Source organism: Botryllus schlosseri, chromosome 1 (assembly GCF_051294905.1).
Source record: "Botryllus schlosseri isolate E-star chromosome 1, Bs_hap1, whole genome shotgun sequence".
NCBI classification, from domain to species: domain Eukaryota; kingdom Metazoa; phylum Chordata; class Ascidiacea; order Stolidobranchia; family Styelidae; genus Botryllus; species Botryllus schlosseri.
In genome coordinates this window covers 7,404,528-7,424,619 of record NC_137236.1, presented here as the reverse complement: position 1 = coordinate 7,424,619, position 20,092 = coordinate 7,404,528, and the positions used below count along the sequence as shown (strand labels likewise).

Genomic DNA, 20,092 nt, shown 5'->3' with positions numbered 1-20,092 from the left:
TGGTCGAAAAGGTTGGCCACCCTTGCTTTAGTGGAAAGATATTGGTCACTCTATATCTTCGCGCAAAGCCCGACAAAAAGTCTGGGCTCTCTGCAACAGCAGCCATGACATAACACTTCGGCTTCACAAACTGGAAATAGTGACAAGTAGTCAAGTTACGAAATATGACAGATTACAAGTAATAGTAGCAGAAATTTTACTTACTCTGGTAGGTGCTACCAGTAGTGGGGAAATACTCGATTACTTGGAAAAAGTACAAGTAATTTGGTAGTGACCACCATTGCGCAGACTTGGACAACTAGATAATTCTAGTTGTGAAATTCTTATCTGATTTGTGAAATATTTCTATGCTCTAATTTTATAGCGTACCGGTATCTATATTCTGACTTTCAAGAAAAGGATCTAGGAGAACTGTATCGCTTGAATAGAGCCAAGAAACAGGAATTTACCATTTTCATACTTATGAGAAGCAACTCTGTGATTTAATGTGAACTGAACTTCATTCAATGTGCTGGTTTTCGTAAATTCAGTAATAGTAATCTAATTTTTTTAAACTTCTACTCATAATGTAATTTAGAAGACGCTGCGTATTTACAATTATGATTGTAATCGAGTCAGTGTCGCAATTTGCTTCCTGTTGTCCAAAAAACTGACACCCTTTGATTCCAGTGTCACCCTTGCTTGGGAAGGATTTCCGGCACACCGCCCAATTGATAAAAGGTCGGCCCACTGGGAGTGATCCACCAGAAAGTTCCCCAAGACCCACCATTGGTTCGGATGCCTACAGGAAAAGTCAGTGGATCCCAATGTAAAAAGGTGGGTGACAAATGCGGGTGAAAGTGAGGGTTGAAGGTCATTCGACATCGCTGTTTCAGGAGAAGAACAAAGTATTCATTGTTGGTACTCAAATGGAAGGATAAGTAGCGTCGTAAATTTATACTCAAGTACAAGAACAAATTCCCGAGTAATAATTAGGGTATCATAGGCCTAGTTTTGCCGGAAAAAACTGTACGTGGAAGTAGTGTCAGATCTCGTTGATCCCGGATTCGCTATCAGAAATATACCGTAACTTCCCGGGATTGCAATGTTAGTGTTGACTGACCCCCTAATATTTTTGCAGATCGCGGAAGACGAGAACCGGCCAAGTCCTGTGCGACGTTCCAAAGTGAGTAAGAATGTGGCGGCTCAATGAAAAGAAGAATTCGTAAGATTCAAGCCCCAGACCCCCTCACTAGGTCACAGGTTGACACGACGACGGAATCAGATACCGACAAAATTTCAAATTCGACGAGGGAGAACTCATTACGAAAAGCGCCTCCTTCACTTTGTCGGCGAAGCCCGCTGCAGGCCCCAATCAACAATCCAAGTCGGATCCCAAATCAAACAATTGACCCAAAAAGGCAGATGCATTCCAGACAGGCTCGGACAACTGGATAGATTTTGTTACAGAAGAACTGCATAGTTTGTAACGAGCCAAGTTTGCGATACATACATTTGCCATTCTCGTGCTAATGACAACGAACTATGATTTGATATGAACTGCTAGGCCTAAACCTACCGTATTGCTGCCGCTTAAAAGGAGACTGAGGACGAGTGGTGGGTCATGTCATATTTGCAACATGAAAATTGGGTCAAGGCTGTGAAAAGGACTTAGGACTTAGACTTTCTTGACTTAGGAATAACAGCAATTTAGATTCCACATGCTAACACTTGATATGCACAGATGATTGTACAGAAGTTTTGATTAATTTTTTCTAGTTACTACAGCTAGTTTGACATTTTCACTTTGCCTCAGTATTTTGAATAATATCATGTTGTTGTTTGCTGGACTTGAGGCTTTGGACGGCCAGATATGAACTGAACTTGATTTAATGTCTAAGTTTTCGTGAACTCTGCAATTCTAATATAATTTTGAAAACAGTAACTTATTTCTAATTTTAAGCTAGTTTGTAAAACACTGTTTAGCTATCATTCTGATTCTACCCTTCATTTGAAAAAAAAACAGTGTAGCTATTATTCTGATTTTACCCTAATTTGAAAAATCTGAATGGTTCTAGTTGTCTAAGTCAAGGACAAGATACCCCTTGACGAATCGTAAAATTTCACTGTGCCGCTCTGATATTGATGATATTGACGTCGCATGCTCAACTCGCAGCCCTATATTGAGTTGAAACAATAACTTAGGTCAATGACAAGGGAATTGTGATGTAACATCCATTACATAGGTCACCTCTCTTGCTAGGTCTAAACCTGCCATATTGCCGTCGCTTAGATGGAGATTGAGGCTGAGTTGTGGGTCGTGTCATATTTGCAAAATGAAAATGGGGCCGCATCCATGAAAAGGTCAAGAACAACTGCATTTCGCACATGTGCTAATCCTCACTATTCCCAAAGCCAATAACGGTTTCTTTAACTTAGGGAAAATATGCAATTTAGGTTGCATATTCTAATGGTCACTATGTATAGATGATATTGTACAGAAGTTTTGATTCTTTCGCTTTAGTTACTACTGCTTGTTTGTCATCTCCACTTCGCCTCAGTGTTTTGAATAATATGGGGTTGTTGTTTATCTGGTTTCGTTTAATTGTGTAATTGATGTAAGCATAACCAAACGCCGCTTCCCACTTGACCAAATTGAAAATATATGTACTGTAGCTCAGCTGCTTGGGTCGAACAAATGATTAAGAAAGACTGCAAGTCCTAGTCCTTGAATACTTGACTACGGGCATGTAGACAAGACATGCTGTTTGACTACTTCATAAATTTTGTTTCTAACCAATGCATATTAGGAGTGAGAGTGTGTGCTGGTAACCGTTTATGGATTTACAATGAGCAGACAATGGCCGTCTGCAACGGTAGGCCTATAAAATAGGCTACAAATGATAATTTTGACTTAGTGAACAATTTTGACAATTTTTGACCCAACGCTTCAATTTTGACACGTTCAAAAAATCGCCCTACTAATCCTGTTTACTTCAACAACAGTGCTTGACTATATCATAATAATCATAGGACCATTCTATATAGCCTATTGTGGATGATTGACAATCATGGTGCAGATTGTATGTAAAAATGCAGAGAAACATTCAGTTAAGATGATGGAAGAATTACATCGAATGAAGCAAGAAAACGATCATTGTGATTTCATAATTCAAGTGGGAGATGATGTCTATTACACCCACAAAAATGTATTGTCGGCTGGTTGTGCTTATTTCAAAGCTATGTTAAAGCACGACACAAAAGAGAGTCGTGAAGGAAAGGTTGTTTTGAAAGAGGTTGATTCTCAGTGTGTGAAGAGCTGCATCGATTTCATATATTCAGGCAAATTTGTGATTCCTGATGAAAAGATGAATGATCTTCATGTCGCAATCATGATGCAGTTGGAAGACGTCAAACACGCAGTATCCGACTTTTTGGAGGAATCAATTAATGAAGAGAATTACTTTTCCACAAGAAATGTCGCCGATATGTATGGACTGGATGCCGTCTCTACGCGATGTAGAGCATTTTTTCATGACAATATCATGGAAATATCAAACCAACCTGAATTTGGAAACATTGAAAAACCTAACATCCTCAAATTCGTGATGTCGGAAAAATCAAAGTTATGTGAAGAAGAAAAACTAAATTTATTGTTCAATTGGGTCGAGAAAAATTGCAGAAATCAGGAACATTTGCACGAATGTCTCGAAGCAATCAAGTTTGATGAAGTCTCTCCTGCATTTTTAGAACGTCTTTTGGAATCAAACCATATCATCAGTAACGACTTAGGACTGTACAAGTTGATCACTGGACGTCTCTTAAAAGCTTCAAAAGCATCACAGAAAACAAACGAAGAAATCGGCAAAGATGATTTGATAATTCTTTTTGATGATAACGCAGATTGTATCCGATCCTTCAATCCAGTAACTGAGAAAGTAGAGAAGTTTCATGATGAGAAGTTTACGAATTTAAAGCATTTCTCGGCGATTTCTGTAGACTCGTATATCTACATTTTATGTGGGAATAAATCAGTTCATCGACTCAATTTTCAGAGCAAAAATTCAAAATGGGAAAGGATGAAAGATATGATTTGTGTCCATGGATTGACTCCTCGCTCAGTTTCTATGTCGGGATCAATAGTCGTTGTTGGAGGAAGTTATTCCAAAGCAACAAGTGATGTGGAAATATTTACTTCCCTTGTGAATCAATGGATTCAACTAGAAGGCAAACCAACAGCCATACGTGATGCAGGTCTCATATCCTTGAACGATTCCATCTATTGTATCGGAGGTAGAAGACAAGATGGTATCATAGTTCCATCATTCTGCAGATTCACTCCATCCTCATCAGAGTGGGTTGATCTCGACCCAATGAGATATCCTGTACGTGCGAGTGGTGTTGTTGCAGTTGATCAAAAGATATTTGTGATCGGTGGCAGGGATGGAAGAATGAAACTCAACAACGTAGAATGCTACGACGTTACTTCAGCTCAGTGGACTTCATTATCTTCGATGAATGCTTGTCATGGCTGGGTTTCAGCTTATCACATCGACAAGTGGATTTTTGCAGTAACAGATGGAGGAACCGCTAATGCAATTGAAAATTATGATATATCACAAGACAAATGGACTATAGTGAAACCAAAAGAAGATCAATGTTGTCGAATTTACAAATCCGTTTTGTGAAGATATGGATTGCACTCAACTGAGCAAACTTAGCAACTGCAAATTACTGGATTTTCAGTTCTTAAGCAACTGCAGTACCGTAATTTTCAAAGTATAGTGCGCCCCCATGTATAATACGCACCCTTAAAATGGCATGCAAATTCTGGGAAAAAGCCTGTACCCCGAATTATCGAAGAAAAACTCGATTAGCTCCGCTTCTACGGGTTGGAATTGAGTCAAATTTGTTTTGCATCGTCTTTAATAACAGCTCAACAATTTCATGGAGTTGTCATAAAAATTTGGAAAAATTTTTTTTTTGCATCTTTGGGTAAACTAAAAATTTTCAAACTGTACGTAATCCGCGATTATTGGTTGGAATGAATTAAAATGTGGTGCGCGTCGTTTTTTAAGGCAACGTAACGGTTTAATCATGTTGCCAGCAAGATTCAGGAAAACACGTTTTTTTTGAACAGCCCCACTGGGCATGATGGCTGAAAGTGATGCGCGATTGGAAACAAACATGAAGAAAGGTGTGATTTCAAGTTCTTTATCGAGGGAGATTTTTTTCAAGCGTGTTGTTCCAATGTATAATACGCACCCCCCGATTTTAGGGCAAAAAATCGTGAAAATTTCGCGGATTATACATGGAAAATTACGGTACTTATAATGCTAATCACTCTCGAGCTGGAGACAGAATCTGTGTTTAAAAAGAACGGGGTTCGCAACTAGAACTACTCTTGACCGTCAAATAACTAGATTAGTAGTTTGTACAAGTCTGCAGATGATAGATGATTAAAAGAAAGTCGCTCACAATTACAATTTTTGATTCATTTCATTTCAAATCCATCATAATTGTCTTGAAGATTGTGCATTTTTGTGTTTCAAAGCAGCAGAACTTTGTAGGTCATGTTTTTCAAATTTTGCAATGTGAAAAATACTAACAGTCCATTTATATCATTTGATGAATATCAGAGAAATAGTAACCGGTAATTTTGTGGTGCATAATAGGTGATACAGCCTATCATATATTCACAGTAGTTCGTTACTCAATATAAATATGATCAATGATTTTGATGACTTGTACAATTCATTCCACCAGGGTTACATGGCCAATATCAGGAGTTGGGAACCCACTGATTACTGTAGGCCGTATAAGTTGTACACTGCCAATAATTCAATATGAAAAAAACCAGCCCGCAGTCAATGACTCAATATGCAAAAGTCAAATCAGTATGGATGATCTCACCCTTGTTGAGTTGAGGAACACAACAACAGTATGCGCTTCCAAATAGAGCTTAGGTTACAAGTTACAAGTTTATAGGCTATGCCTATCTTATGTTATGAGAATCGTGGATAAATAATGATTAAGTAAGATATAAAATCGGATGAAATTTTTGTTTATCCTGTTATTTTTATTATTTTTGATGAATTTGGCCGAATATAGAAGTTTGTTTATTTTTTGGCTATCCATGATCAAGATTCTGGATTTTTATGCTTACTCAAAACTAACCATTTCGATTATGTTTCTATGAGGCGGCTGTTCGCAACTCGATATCTACCACATCTTCTGGTACCGTATGATAGTCAGGGTTGAGCAACCCGAGGTGTATATAGATTCATTGATTTTACTTTTCATAACCACTCTTCATTTTGTTACAGTGGATTGCAATCATGCGATCATAATTTATAACATATCATTTAATGGTCGAGTCGTCGGATGTGAAATGGCTTTGATGATAAAAGAAGTTTGCGTGACAATCTCAACCGATATCAATCAGTTGGAATCTGACCTGCAACAATGTCTGACAATTCTGTCCAGGAGAGAAAAGTGAGTAATTCTGAATTCATCTTTTCGTAAAATCAATGATTTCGGATCCGAATATTTGCCATCAATGCTATGGTGGAGTGTTTTGAAATTATTCACAATAACACTAGTAATGGTCTTATTTCTATTTGTAACCAAAAGTCTGAACACAATGGGTAACTGTAAAGTTCGAATTTGAATCGTTTCCAACCCGATGTATAATTTGTTTATCATCACAGGTAAGAATTTTCTTTCAATCAGAGTCAAGCTAGCTGCAACTTTCAAGCAATTTACCAATTCTCATTCAAGGTGAGTTTTATCTGGCTGCGTATTTTCACGCCACAATTAGGATGGACAACAACATTCTATTCGCACCAGACAGAAGTATTTAATAATTAATTAGTGAAGTTGACATAATGATATCAGTTTTCAATTTGGTCCAACGCTAAACTTATTATATCCTGGTTTGTAGGAACTGATTGAACCGTGAATGGCTGCTAATAGAATAATTGAAGTATGGCTACTAGCCACCATCCCCATACTGCGTGTTCTTGAAATCCCGTTCAAAAGCATTCATTCAATCACGCCTTTGTATTCGGTAGTGCTGATCATGATTGAACTCTTTTATGGGATGGTTGATTACATCGTTGATGTGACATTGGGCACAGGGCAGAGTCGAATATCCAAACAAATCTTCCTAAATGCTGGTACCTGTAATCCAGGGGAGGGCAACATACGGCCCGCCGACAGTTTACGGTCTTATGTGATGATGTGGCCCGCGTCGCCGTCTTAAGGCAATTAGGCGCAAACATTTTCGATCATAAACATTAGCAAGACAAAGCAACGTTCCAATAGAACTGATGTTCACCGCATTGACGTGGCCAGGGGAGAACCACTGTTCTAGAGTTTTAATAGCAGAACGTGGATAGGGGTTTAATGAGAGTTAATTATGTATCATGTTTAAGATTGTTGCCAACTATGACGACAAATGGATATTTTTTTAATTAACCGTCAATTTCTCATTACCAACACATTCACCGAGCAGCATTTACTAACAATGCAATTTAGAAATAAAATTAAAATACGCTGGAGAATATAGCTAAAATTCTTCACTCGGCCCGCCAACGATTTTTCTACTTCTCATTTGGCCCACGGAGGAAAATAATTGCCCACCCCTGCTATGGAATTTTGAAATGATTAAATTATTACGGCGCCAAAATACTCAAGTCAACCACTAGTGACGATCTTTTTTCTATCTGTAACAACAGGCCTCAACACATTGGGGGACTGTAAAGTTCAAATGAATCGTTTCTAACCCGATGTATCCTTTCTTTATCATCACAGGCAAGGACTTTCTTCCGATCATAGTCAAGCAAGTTGCATGTATCAAGCAAGTTTTCCAATTGTTATTCAAGGTGAGTTTTATCTGGCTATATTTTCAAGCCACATTTAATAAGTACATCGACATTCTATTCGCATTGCAACTACCAGCTCATATCCGGAGGTTATCAGTTTCCCATTTGCTCCCACGCTGAAGCTACTAACCCGTTTCACAGGAAGTGATTGAACCAGGCGTGACTGCTAGTAAAACAATTGAGGTATGGCTAATAACTGTGCTGCATGTTCTTGATATCCCGTTGAGAAACAAGCCTCCATGCATGCCTGTATGTTTATTAGAGGCAATCGTGGTTAAACTCTTATGAGATACCTGTACTTGATTACATCTTTGATGTGACATTGGGCACCGGTCAGAGTTTATTGAACAACCAAATCCTCCTAAATTGTATAAACCTAGCACTGTGACGTCTCTGTAATACCGTAACGAAGGAATGAATAAACCAAAGTGAACCACTTCCCTGTGGACACCAACATGTTTGCTACACTAAATGAAAGTATTTTCCGATATTTTTGTTCTCTATGCAGTTCGAGGTGGCTGATGGAACCACTGTTTATTTTTACTGTTCAAGTCTATTTTTGCGGTTGTGTAATTATGAGATTTTCTTTCAGGCTTTGTCACCCGCCAAAAGAGAAGATATCAACATCAAGATTTCCAGGAATCATGATGGCAACAGGTGAGTTTCTGTGTAATTTTGTAACATATCCAGAATTGGTGACAATGTAGAAATATATAGCAATCATTCTGTCCGCTATGTAGACAATGTCAGTCTTAAATGAATCGAGTGTAATGCCATGGATATTCATATCAACATGTTACTTCCTTAACATCAGCGCACCACATATTTACACCCTACAGACTCCTACATCTAGCACTTACTCATTCCGAGATGACAAAGAAATCACGCAATAAATATGCCTCACCGATTTCCAGTAAATTCAGAGAGGGTAAAGTCTTTTAGTTGTCGCGAAATAGCCACAAAAATTAACTATCTGTGATTGCATGCATCAGCGTTTTTCAAAAATAACTTTTTTTCCGTATCCCAGGGATTCACTGATTAAAATGTTAGGTTATCCAAGAAAACGCTGCACGCTCAATTTGGCTCAATTCAGACCAGTAAAAGCCGACGCAGAGTTCATTGAAATTTGTTATTTATTAGAAAAAATTGATTTTTTTTTTGCTGTAAACCTCATGAGATTGTTAAGTTATCTACGAAAACGCTGCAAAACAAATTTGACGCAATTCCAACCCGTAACAGAGACGTTAATTGAGTTTTTCATTAATTCTGGCATTAGGGCTTACCCACCATCGATGCTATTTTTGCAAATCCAAAACTTTAAACTGCAGTAACTTCGCTTCTACCAGTTTGAATTGACCAAAAATTGTTATGCATTGTTCTTTAAGGCAACTTGACAATTTCATGGCGTTGACCAAAATTCGATTTGGTTCTAGGTCGGCTTTTACTGGTTGGAATCGAGCCAAATTGGTGTGGAGCGTTTTTAAGCAACGTAACAATATAATCACTGTATCCTCGGGATTCGAATAAAAAGTAATTTCTGAACAACCTTATTCCGCATGCATGATCAGATGGTGTGAAAGTGTGGCGAGATAGCGTAGTGTTATATTCCGTGGCTGCAACACTGATGGGTTGCGGGTTCAAGTCCAACCGAGGTCGACTTCAGAATTCCTACCCAAGTGCTGCAGGTTTATGTAGGTTTGCTCCTCTCCATCTCATCTGCGTAAGCGGTGTCTTGAAAAAACCAGAATTGGGCCGAGCTATAAGTTGGTAGTTTCAGAATAAACATGAAGAATATCGGCCTGGTGCAAATGACTATAGTAGTCGACAAACACCATGAATACCTCAAAATAAACGAGGTGTGAAAGTAGTCAAGCAGGATGCTCAAGTAGAAGTAACGCTGAAAAATTCACTTCAGTAGGAGTAGTAGTAGTGCTGTTCCAAGCAACCCAGAAGTAGCCAATTTCAGGTAGAAGTGGAATTTTCTGTCTTTGAAACTACTGAATTATGTCATAAGTTTTGAAAATCCGTCATAAATACACTCTCGTAACCTGGAAACTCACATGCGTGTGGTACAGAGAGCTGCCCAGGTTTATGTTTCTACATCCCAGGAGATATATATTTTACCAGCATCAGGATTCGGGTGTATCATATATTAGCCTATAAAAGGACACGGTTGCGATAGAACAGTGGTTCTTGGCTTCTTTTTCACACCAGCGCTCTATTTTAGAGTAGGTGGCGGCGTGGCGCTATTGCGCCCTCTCTCGTATTACAATCCCTACGTTGATGTTTTGCCCTATTAGGTAAGAGACTGAAATACGGCAGGACAGTTCGTATAATTCGAAGCGTTTTGCTGCACTTTTGGCCTATTTACTGTGATGAAACTACCATACGGGCAACTAGGCGACCTGAAATTGCTCACATGAACCACACAAACTGCAGCATCAATTATATTGACCCAGACTTCAGTGGAAAGATATTGTTCACCCCATATATTCGTGCAAGGCACGACAAAAAGTCTTGACTCTCCGCAACAGCAGCCCCTGAATTTCTCCGCCTTGGTCACTCTATCTCTCTTATCGGTAGAACTTAACACTTCCGCTTGACAAACTGGAAATAGTGAAAGGTGGTTAAGTTACGAATTATGACAGATTACAAGTAAAAGTAACGGACATTTTACTTACTCTAGTAGGTGCTACCAGTAGTGAAGAACTGCTCGATTACTTGGAAAAAGTAGAAGAACTTTGTTAGTGACCTCCACTGTGCAGACTTGGACAACTAGATATTTCTAGTTGTGTAATTCTTATCTGATTTGTGAAATATTTCTATGCTCTAATTTTATACCGCATCTATTTTCTGGCTTTCATGAAAAGGATCTAGGCGAACTGTATCGCGTGAATCGAGCCAAGAAACAGCAATTTGCCATTCTCGGGAAGGAACTCTGCGATTTAATATTAACTGAACTTCATTTAATGTGCAAGCTTTCGTAAATTCAGTAATAGTAATCTAATTTTTTTAATACTTCTACTGATGTAATTTAGCATACGCTGTATATTTACAATTATGATAGTAATCGAGTCAGTGTCGCAATTTTCTTCGCGTTGCCCAAAAAACGGACACCCTTTTATTCCAGTGTCACCCTTGCTCGGGAAGGATTTCCGGCACACCGCCCAATTGATAAAAGGTCGGCCCACTAGCCAGGAGTGATCCACCAGAAAGTTTCCCAAGACGCACCGTTGGTTCGGATGCCTACAGGAAAAGTCAGTCGATCTCGATGTAAAAAGGTGGGTGAAGGTTAGGGTTGGAGGTGATTCGACATCGCTGTTTCAAGAGAAGAACAAAGTATTCATTGTTGCTACTCAAATGGAAGGATAAGTAGCGTCGTAAATTTGTACTCAAGTACAAGTATAAGTAGAAATTTCCGAATAAATATAAAATAAGGTATTGTAGGCCTGGTTTTGCCAGAAAAAAACTGTTGGTGAAAGCAGTCTCAGGTCTCGAAGATGCTTTTTTAAATCCCAGGATTTCAATAGAGGTGATCCCGGAATCGCTATCAGAAATGAACCTAAAAATCCCGGGATTCCAAGGTTAGTATTGACTGGCCCCCTTCTATTTTTGAAGATCAAGGAAGACGTGAACCGGCTCAGTCCTGCGCGACGTTCCAAAGCGAGTAAGGATGTGGCGGCTCAATCGAATGAAGAATTCGTAAAATTCAAACCCCAGACCCCTATCTGGTTGCCACGACGACGGAATCAGACACCGACAAAATTTCGAATTTGTTGAGGGAGAACTCATTACGAAAAGCCCCTCCTTCACTTTGTCGACATCTAGTGACAGGGCGAAGCGCACTGCAGGCCCCAAATATCCAAGTCGGATCCCCAAATCAAACAATTGACTAAAAAGGGCAGATACGGTCCAGACAGGCTTGGACAATTGGATAATTTCAATTGTCTGATTTTGCCTAATTAGAGCGAAATGCCAGTAATCTGACTCTAATCTAATTTGTAAAATGTTTCTTTCCTCTAATTTAAATCTAATTTGGGAGATGTTCCACTCTAATTTCCGTTTTTCCTGTAAAGGCTACAGAATAACTGTGTAGTTGGAAACGAGCCAAGCTTGCGATACATACATTTGCCATTCTTGTGCTCATGGGAACGAACTATGATTTGATATGAACTGCTAGGCCTAAACCTGCCGTATTGCAGTGACTTAAAAGGAGACTGAGGCCGAGTGGTGGGTCATGGCATATTTGCAAAATGGAAGTTGGGCCATGGCTACGAAAAAGGACAAGAACCACTACTTTTGCAGATATGTTGACCCTCACTTTTGCCGAAGCCGAAACACGGTCTCTCTCTTGACTAAGGGAAACTGCAATTTAGGTTTCACATTCTTATACTTACTATGTATAGGCTTACCATACGTCCTCTTTTAAGAGGATTTGTCCTCTTTTTTGACTTTTTTGAAAGTGTCCTCGGAGGACGCCCTTTTGTCCTCTTTTTTGAGATTTTGTCCTCTTTTTTAGGATTTAGAGCAGATTTAGGATAAATTGCGAGTGATATGGCACATATTAGCACAGAAGTGAAGCTCCAACGGGTGAAAAACGGTTACTTTAGCTCTGAGCGAAAACACGACCTTTTTTTTTTTTTTTTTTTTTTAGTCATCCAACTCGCCATGCGGAGTATAAAACGTTATTTTGAGATCTGAGCGGAAAAGAAGACCTTTTTTTTTTTTTTTTTTTTTTTTTTAGTCAACCGATCACAAAGTGGGATAAATTAACCGATATTTGAGAATTTCACTACGGTTTTGCAAGTTGTAAATTTCTGAAAAAGTGTCCTCTTTTTTGATTTCCAAAATATGGTAAGCCTAACTATGTACAGATGATTGCACAGAAGTTTTGATTCTTTCGCTCTTAGTTACTACAGCTGGTTTGACATCTTCACTTCGTCTCAGTGGTCTGAATAATATTGGGTTGTTGTTTGCGGAACCTGAGGCTTTGGCATAGCAGGTTTTTAAGATATATCTACAATAAATTGAGGACACGACGGTGTTCAGGTTAAGATTGAAATTCAATGTCTCTCTGTCTTCGTTCTATCTGTTGATTACAACTGCATAAGAGTAAATTCTCATAATTTCCTGCGAAATGAATCACGTTTCTTGTCTACTTTACGGCGGGCCGGATATGGAAGAATGAAGTACTTGGCGGGCCGGATTGCTGAATCGATACATCAATCGCGTCTTTATCCACCTATACAAGGAACAAATCGTATATAATATCAACTTGAGCGTAAAGCATAGAGAATATAACCGTAGTCAATGAATTTAGTAACGTGATGTAATTCAATAGCTGTTGAAGTTAATCCGTGGTCGAGAAAGTTCTTCGAACTATCTGGCTGCATGTTGGACGTACAAACCCTCTGTTAAGTAATTTTGATTGGAACGAGGCTTTGTCTTGTTAGGCTAATGTTCATGGTCCAAAACGGTGGCTCGCGAGTGAATGTAGACGACGGCCACATTATCGTGTACGACCCGAAGCTGTCTGCAGGCCGTATGTTGCCCGCCCCTGGTTTAGAACAACCAAGCATGAAAAACAAAGTGTACACAGTGAATGCAGATTTTACGGTGTGAGAGAGAGTCCACGCGGCTGCAGATAATCTTCTCCACTTTTTGCCATATCGCCAAAGGGGGTCTATAATAATGTACTACTACGTTCGGGGAGTACTGAAGTAACTATCTTTTTGTACCATTAGTAAAAGCAACTACTTAAGCAGATTATATGCAAACTACTTTTCACACATTGGGTTTTGGAAAGTAGAAAGTAGTTTTTTGATAATTGGGATCATTTTTGTGAGTGAAATTGTCTTAAGAAGGCCGTAAAATAGCCACTTTTCGTAACTGAATATATTGCTGAAGATTGTCCCTATTTGCAGTACTTGAGTACGTTTTGCTTATTTGCGCTACATACTCTAATTGTGACATTTTGAAATTTTACTTCCACTACTACTCGAACTGTTGCTTAGGCCTACAACTACCTACTTTCTACATTTTGGATTTTGAAAAGTAGAAAATAGTTTTGTGATAAATCTGACACACGTTTATGAGTCGTAAAAACTGCACTAAATAGCTCCTGCATCATCGTAAATGCATATATTTTCAAAGATTGTACCCATTTGTAGGGCTAGCATGCATTTTATATTCTCTGCTTAACTTAACATTCTTGTGGTGTTCTGAAATGATGAAACTATTAATAAACTGAATAAATGTTACTGATAGCACAAGGTTTACCCCGTCAGTAACCGCAATGATAAATATATATATATCATTGGTAACGGCTTCAGTGCAAATGCAAAAACTAATTATCCGTCAGATGACACTGACAAGTCACATGCTTCGCTGATTTCGTTTCCAAACACGGAGTGAAATCTTTCGTGTTGCTGCTCTTTTACAACCAATCTTTGTGATATTCGGTTGGAGCGTGAAACAGATGCGGCCGCCCCTGGAAAATATCATAGTAAAAAATTATTTTACGATGTTCGAAAATACAATTTAGATTACGGATAATCTCGATCATACGCGAGGCGGTGGTAATCGACCGCAATAATTCTTTGGTTTCGTGTCAATACAACGAATAAAAAGTAAAGCAAATCGATGGAAGAAGTTTCCACAAATGCATTATGGCAGGGATGCCTCTGATTTCGCACTGTTCACTGTTCAGTGATCACCTTGTGTGTAGTTGAATTTCCTTCAATTCATACTCGTGACGTTGATATACGTATTATGATTCTATAAACAATCAACAGGCATTACTTGAGTTAACTAATCATCTTTACTTCAATAACAGTGCTTGACTATATTTTAATAATCGTAGGATAATTATATACTGTAGTTGATCGACAACCATGGTGCAGATTGTGTGTCGAAATGTAGACAAACATTCAGTGAAGATGATGGAAGAATTATATCGAATGAAGCAAGAAAAGGATCATTGTGATTTCATAGTTCAAGTGGGAGATGATGTCTATTACACTCACAGAAATGTATTGTCGGCTGGTTGTGATTATTTTAAAGCTATGTTGAAACACGACACAAAAGAGAGTCGTGAAGGAAAAGTTGTTTTGAAAGAGGTCGATTCTATGTGTGTGAAAAGCTGCATCGATTTCATATATTCGGGCAAATTTGAGATCCCTGAAGAAAAGATGAATGAGCTTCTTCATGTCGCAATCATGATGCAGTTGGATGATGTCAAACAGGCAGTATCTCACATCTTGGAGGAATCAGTTAATGTAGAGAATTACTTTTCCACAAAAAATGTTGCCGATATGTATGGACTGAATGCCGTCGTTACCCGATGTAGAGCATTTTTTCATGAAAATATCATAGAAATATCAAATCAACCTGAATTTGGGAACATTGAAAAAACTATCATCCTCAAATTTGTGATGTCGGAAAAATCAAAGTTATGTGAAGAAGAAAAACTAAAGTTATTGTTCAATTGGGTCGAGAAAAATTGCAAAAATCGGGAACATTTGGACGAATGTCTCGAAGCAATCAACTTCAATAAAGTCTCTCCGGCATTTTTAGAACGTCTTTTGGAATCTAACCTAATTATCAGTAACAACTTAGGACTTTACAAGTTGATCAATGGACATCTTTTAAAAGCATCACAAAAAAGAAACAAAGAAATTGGCAAAGATGAATTGATAATTCTTTTTGATAATGACACAGATCTTATCCGATCCTTCAATCCAGTAACGGAAAAAGTAGACAAGTTCCATGATGAGAAGTTTAAGAATTTACCACTTTTCTCTGCGATTTCTCTAGACTCGTATATCTACGTTTTATGTGTGACGAAATCAGTTTACCGACTCAATTTTCAGAGCGAAAAATCAACGTGGGAAAAGATGAAAGATATGATTTGTGATCATGGAAACTATCCTTGTGCAGTTTTTTTGTCGGGAGCGATATTTGTCGTTGGAGGAAGCGATCCTAAAGCAACAAGTGATGTGGAAATGTTTACTTCCCTCGTGAATCAGTGGATTCAACTAGAAGACAAACCTATAGCGATATCTGATGCAAGTCTTGTATCATTGAATGATTCCATCTATTGTATCGGAGGTAGAGGACAAAATGGTGCCATAGTTTCTTCATTCTGCAGATTCACTCCATCCTCGTCAGAGTGGGTTGATCTTAACCCAATGAGATATCCTGTATGTGACAATGGTGTTGTTGCAGTTGATCACAAGATATTTGTGATCGGTGGAGGGAGGGGAGGACTCCAAGTCAACAACGTAGAATGTTATGATGTTACTTCAGCTCAATGGTCTTCATCTTCTTCTATGAATGCTCGGCATGATTGGGTTTCTGCTTATCAACATGACAAGTGGGTTTTTGCAGTAGCAGAAGGAAAAACCTCTAATACAATTGAAAAGTATGATATAACACAAGACAAATGGACCATAGTGACACCAAAAATAAATCACTGTTTTGAGATTTACAAATCCGTATTCGTGAAGAGATAGATTGCACTCACATGAGCAAACTTGTACAAATTACTGGATTTTCAGTTCTGAAGCAACTGCAGTAGGCTACTTATGATGCGAATTACTGAGTTGGAAATAGAATCTGCGTTTCAAAAGAACGGGGTTTTGAGTTTGAAATGAACGGTTTTCGACCCTCAAAACCCATTCCCTGGCCACGCCATTGTTGGTAGCGTTGACTCCTTGCTAGCAATAGCTGCAAGAACACCAGTTTCACTATTCACGCCGAACTACTCGCTTCAAAAATTTGCAGCTGGAACTACTCTTTACCATCAACCAACTAGATTAGTAGTTTGTACAAATCTGCAGCTGAGACATGAATGAAAATAATTACAATTTTCGATTCATTTCATTTTCAATCCATCATAATTGCCTTGAAGATTGTGTATTTTTTTGTTTCAGAGCGGCAAAACTTTATAGGTTCAGCTTTTCAAATTTTTGCATGTGATCGATTTGTACCATTTGATGAATGTCATAGCAATAATAACCAAAAATTTTGATGAGAAGCACGAAAGTGTATAAATCTGCCGGCAATTTTAGTTGATACAGCCCATCATATATTTACTGTAGTTCCCTACTCAATATAAATATGATCGATGATTTTGATGACTTGGAAAATTCATTGCACAAGGGTTACATGGCCAATATCAGGAGTTAGGAACTACTGATTACTGTCGGCAGTATAAGTTTTACACTTCCCATAATTCAGTATTAAAAGACCAGCAGCACTCAATGATTCAATATGAAAAAAGTCAAATCAGTGTGCACTATCTCCTTGTTGAGCCGCATACATATTTGCTCAAGATATTCACTCTTCAAAAGGGAATACTCACAACAGTATGAGCTTAGGTTACAAGTTTATATGTCTATCTTATTTTATGAGAGTCGTGGATAAAAAATGATAATTATGTACGAAATAAAATCAGATGAAATTTTTGTTCATCTTGTTATTTCTTATTGTTTTTGATGAATTTGGGTGCGCGTAATAAAAAAGTCATTTTTTTTGCTATCCATGATCTAGATTCCTGATTTTTACTCATACTCAAAACTAACCATTTCGATTAGGCCTATGTTTTATGAGGCGACTGTCGGCATCTCGTTGTATACCACATCTTCTGGTACGATGGTCAGTCTTGAGCAACCCGTGGTGTATATCAGTGGTTCTCAACCTTTTTCACCTCACGGACCGGTATGATTTCAAAAAATATTTGGCGGACCGGTGGATTAAAAATGTAAAGTGTGCAACCATTTTTTGCAAATACCTGGTGCAAGAGAGTGACATTTTGAGGGTTGTAATCATAATTAACCATGTTCATGATGGCATCCATGCGTATATACGGCAGTGAGTCTGCTGAGTTCACTGCCGAGAGTCTTTTACAGTCTTTCGCGCCGAAGGCCGTGAATTTAACTGACTACGCCAACACGAATAATATTCTTCTCTTCGACAATATCGAGAGATGAAGATGAAGCGTTTTGGAATAGAACTAAGCACCTTGTCGTGCCACCTTGGCGATTGCTCTCTGCGACAAAACGTAAGATACTCTGGCTACGACGAATAAAAAATGCGGCACGAAAACACCTGCATGATAACAGCTATACTGTACCTGATCATCCACAAAATCAGCGCATAAAAAGCACTTCGTCAGCCCACACCCGAAAAACGGCCTCCCCACAGTTTGATGGATATTTTCCCCAGTACTTGTGAGCGCATTCATTCTACTCAGTGTAGGCAGAGTGTTTATGTAGCTTTCGCGCGAAAATATTTTATAATTCATTACCGAGTTGGTCAATACTATTGGTAATTGCATACATATTGATATCAATTTTTTATTATCTCAGAATTATCAGATTTTCCGGTAGAGCTGGGTGAGAAGATGCACACGATTCCAAAGTGGTATTTGCTCGCTGGCAAACAATTTTATTCTCTGTGGGATGGCATTTGTCCTGTCAGGTACAGATGGCCAGGACAGTGAGATTCGGTGACAGCCGTTTGAGCACATATGGACAATATATATATATCGATGTTTTCGGTCAACAAAGGCTAATCCTTTTCCGCCAAGGTTTTCTCTGCTGAATTTTCGGCACTCTTTTCAGAGTCCTATGTTAGCCTAAACTTCATTAAATGGGATGGTGCGTCGTGGCACGGTAATGATTGAAACAGAATGCCTATTGCAATATGTCATGGGTATTTTTTTGAGGAAGGGCACCCAATAATCAAGATTATTAGTGATGCCAAATCGCATTGAATAAAAATGAATGAAATTTAAAAAATATTTGATAAAGTTGTTATATACCTGGCGGAACGGCGTTTGAGAACCACTGGTGTACCGTGTATAGTTTAATTGATTTTACTTTTCATAACCACTCTTCATTTTGTTACAGTGGATTGCAATCAGAATATCATCATATCGGATAACATAGGTATCGTTTAATAGTCTGGTTGTTGGATGGGAAATGGCTTTGGTGATAAAAGAAGTTTGCATGGCAAAATCAGCCGATATCAATCAGTTGGAATCTGACATGCATCAATGTCTGACAATTCCGTCCAGGAGATAAAAGTGAGTAATTCTGAATTTATCCATTTACAAAATCAATAATTTCGGATTCGATTATTTGCCATCAATGATATAGAACGGATCTGGGCAAAGTGCGGGCCGGATGCGGCCCGCGAAGCTATTCTGTGTGGACCGCAACAGGTTGCTTGGAATTCAATATATAAAACTTGGTTCTTGAAGGACCAAAATCGTAGGATGTATCAAATGAACAGGAAATTGGTTTACTTGGAAGCCTGTTCATTGATATGCCACGATGACATTTCCTACGCACCTCGCATGCGTTATCCATATTCAAAATAAAGGCAGTGTGGCAAAGTATGAGTAGCAATTGAAGTTGCAAGAAGTTACTCTTTCCATATAGTTTAGTTCAAACCTTCTTTGTTGCCATTGTCACTGTGACAATGTCACATTACGCATTATACGGCATGTGTTTCAAATTGATACGTTCCCAAATCCCCAATTAAAAACAAGTCAATCAGTGCTTGCGATTACTATATGATTCATCATATCTATCACCCATAAATTATTAACGTGCATGCCAAAAGCCGAAAAAGGTTTAGGTTTAGACTAGAGCACTTAATATTTGTATACTGGATTCAGGGGTAAACTCGTCCTTTTAGTTTTTGCCGAGCATGTTGCCGAGATTAAGGGTATTAATTAGAGTTGGTCTTATGACAAAAACACTAAACGCGTGGTCAAGGGAGTGCGCATTTCAGAAAAACTGCAAGCTTCGCGCAACATACAGGCTTTTAAGCTGCACACTGCTCCCACGCTAAAGCTACTAACACGTTTTACAGGAAGTGATTGAACCACGCATGACTGCTAGTAGAACAATCGAGGTATGGCTAACAACTGTGCTGCATGTTCTTGAAATCCCGTTGAGAAGCAAGCATCCATGCATGCCTCTATATTCATTAGTGGCGATCGTGGTTAAACTCTTTTATGAGATACTTGTACTTGATTGCACCGTTGATGTGACATTGGGCACAGGCCAGAGTTTAATGAACAACCAAATCTTCCCAAATTGTATAAACATGCACTGTGACGTTTCTGTAATGTCGTAAAGATGTAATGGATAAACCAAAGTGAACCACTTCTCTGCGGACACCAACATATTTTCTACACCAAATGAAAGTATTTT

The 20,092-nt window shown here is 38.6% G+C and overlaps 3 protein-coding genes across 21 annotated transcripts in view; all 3 read left to right on the top strand.

Annotated features, from left to right (window-relative positions):
* The window catches only part of LOC145455441 (uncharacterized), a 303,427-nt gene that overhangs the window by 130,793 nt on the left and 152,542 nt on the right, over window positions 1-20,092 (top strand). For 3 of the 18 annotated variants that reach the window (XR_013920478.1, XR_013920483.1, XR_013920383.1), the window contains one exon: window positions 11,484-12,265. The exons of 9 other annotated variants lie outside the window; for them this stretch is intronic. Coding sequence is in view for 2 of the 9 variants with exons in the window: in XM_080333774.1 (XP_080189900.1) it covers window positions 18,925-18,954 (30 nt within the window). In the remaining 7 variants the exon portion in view is untranslated. 6 more of the 18 variants (XR_013920508.1, XR_013920515.1, XR_013920486.1 and 3 more) reach the window with 4 other exon arrangements.
* On the top strand, window positions 3,222-5,638 carry LOC145437553 (kelch-like protein 11). Its single transcript, XM_080314824.1, has one exon. It carries the CDS (start codon window positions 3,222-3,224, stop codon window positions 4,665-4,667), a length of 1,446 nt encoding a protein of 481 aa, XP_080170950.1. The 3' UTR covers window positions 4,668-5,638.
* Window positions 12,732-20,092, top strand: part of LOC145457850 (kelch-like protein 24) — a 44,463-nt gene continuing 37,102 nt past the window's right edge. Inside the window, exon 1 of one of the 2 annotated variants that reach the window (XR_013921015.1) lies at window positions 12,732-16,570. Coding sequence is in view for 1 of the 2 variants with exons in the window: in XM_080336177.1 (XP_080192303.1) it covers window positions 14,759-16,378 (1,620 nt within the window). In the remaining variant the exon portion in view is untranslated. Of the gene's footprint in view, window positions 17,347-20,092 lie in introns of those variants that run through there. The other variant, XM_080336177.1, reaches the window with a different exon arrangement.

What these genes read in the sequence shown, in the direction of transcription:
- LOC145437553 (XM_080314824.1), top strand. Translation starts at nt 3,222, where the DNA reads ATGTTAAAGCACGACACAAAAGAGAGTCGTGAAGGAAAGGTTGTTTTG.